This window comes from Haplochromis burtoni, unplaced genomic scaffold (assembly GCF_018398535.1).
Source record: "Haplochromis burtoni strain Fernald_Lab_line unplaced genomic scaffold, NCSU_Asbu1 Contig_1258, whole genome shotgun sequence".
NCBI classification, from domain to species: domain Eukaryota; kingdom Metazoa; phylum Chordata; class Actinopteri; order Cichliformes; family Cichlidae; genus Haplochromis; species Haplochromis burtoni.
The window spans coordinates 3,829-5,332 of record NW_024583619.1 but is presented as its reverse complement, the minus strand read 5'-3'; the positions used below and the strand labels follow the sequence as shown (position 1 = coordinate 5,332).

At 48.3% G+C, this 1,504-nt stretch overlaps 1 protein-coding gene across 2 annotated transcripts in view; it reads left to right on the top strand.

The window, feature by feature from the left end:
- LOC102310257 overlaps nucleotides 1–1,395 on the top strand; it is a gene marked incomplete at its 3' end in the record, with an annotated part of 17,189 nt that extends 15,794 nt beyond the window's left edge. For both annotated transcript variants that reach the window (XM_005952235.3, XM_042216777.1), the window contains 1 exon segment: nucleotides 23–1,395. In XM_005952235.3, coding sequence (XP_005952297.2) covers nucleotides 729–1,395 — 667 coding nt within the window.
- Nucleotides 1,396–1,504: the final 109 nt, after the last annotated feature.

Below are 1,504 nucleotides of genomic sequence, written 5' to 3'. Positions count from 1 at the left end.
AATATCTGTCTCTCTTCCACAGTGTGCCTTTGTCCTGACTCACCCCGAGTCAGACACAGCAGATGGCCTCCCCACCACGGGCCTGGGGTTCTTGCTGGGGTTTCTTCCTTCCCATTGCTGCCAAAGAGCCTGCTCATAGTGGGGGAACCTGATTGTTGAAGGTTTTCTCTGCATCATTGTAGGGTTTTTACCTTACAATAAAATGAGCCTTTAGGCAACTGTTGAGTTCAGGCTGTATAAAAAACACAATTAAACTGAGCTGACCTTTGACCTCCCAGTAAACCTCTCAGGTCCACACGGCACTTGTTTAAACTGCTCAGCACTCTCACACAGCCTCCTGTCATGTAGCTTCTCCCCAACACATTTCACAACTTGGCTCACTTTGATTTTTCCCACGTAAATTAATGATAATAAAATATTATGAACAATATAATAATGTTATGGACACTGGAGTGTTCTGTGGCTACAGCACCACCAAACAAAAAGTGATGATCAGAATATGTTTGTTAATATTAGCACCTTGTGTTACGTCTTATTGCCAGCTTCAGTTACACGGGGCAGAAATCTATTTAGGCTAGCGCCATTTACAATGCTGGTGTATGCCGTTTGGGCGGACCCTGACATCACATCAGTTCATGCGCATGTGGCAAGCCTTTCTCTCAGTTTCTAAACCTAACGGAGCTTCGCGATAACGCAGAAGATTGATAACGGAAACACTTCACTGTCAGATGGTCAGGATGAGCCTTTCATCAGTGTTTGTGTTCTTTCTTCCTTTTATCTGTGAGGGGTTGGGAGCACTGATCCAAACCACTGTGGGGGCAGATGTGGAGTTTCCGCTCTCAGAGGAGTGCAGGAAGGGAGAGGGCACACTGTATCAGCGGCTGGATGATGCCAGCACTCAGCTCATCGCATCTCTAAATGGTTACTGGAAGCCAGGGCGAGATTACACTGACCGTGTGGTCGTAGGACGCGATTCGTTAAACTTAACAAATGCTAACTTCAATGACAACGGACATTATGAGTTTACCTGCAACAGGAAACACTTGGAAGCTTACAAGCTGGAGGTATTTGTGCCCTCTGAAGTTGCTGTATCCCAGGGTGGGGATGCCATCCTCCCGTGTCGCTCCGTCACAGCGGGCCAGTCGGTGAAGTCTGTGCGCTGGAGGAGAAACGGGGAAGTACTGCTGGAGCTGAATGGTCGGACAGGGGAAATCACATACGGGGATGACTTTAACAGAAGCCGGGTATCGATACCATCTGACTGGGACCGACGGGCAGACCTGTCCCTCACCATAAAGGGAGCTCAGCAACAAGACGGAGGAGTTTATTACTGCGACATAGAGAAGGCCGAGAGACACCGCTCTGCTGTCCGCCTGCGAGTGCGCAAACCACCGGTAAGTGCACCACACCCTGCTCTGTCTTGCAAACCGATTGATTTAGAGCAGAAACGCTTTAAATACAACATCTGCACTTGATGCCTTGATGACTTTCTGAGTGTGAATAA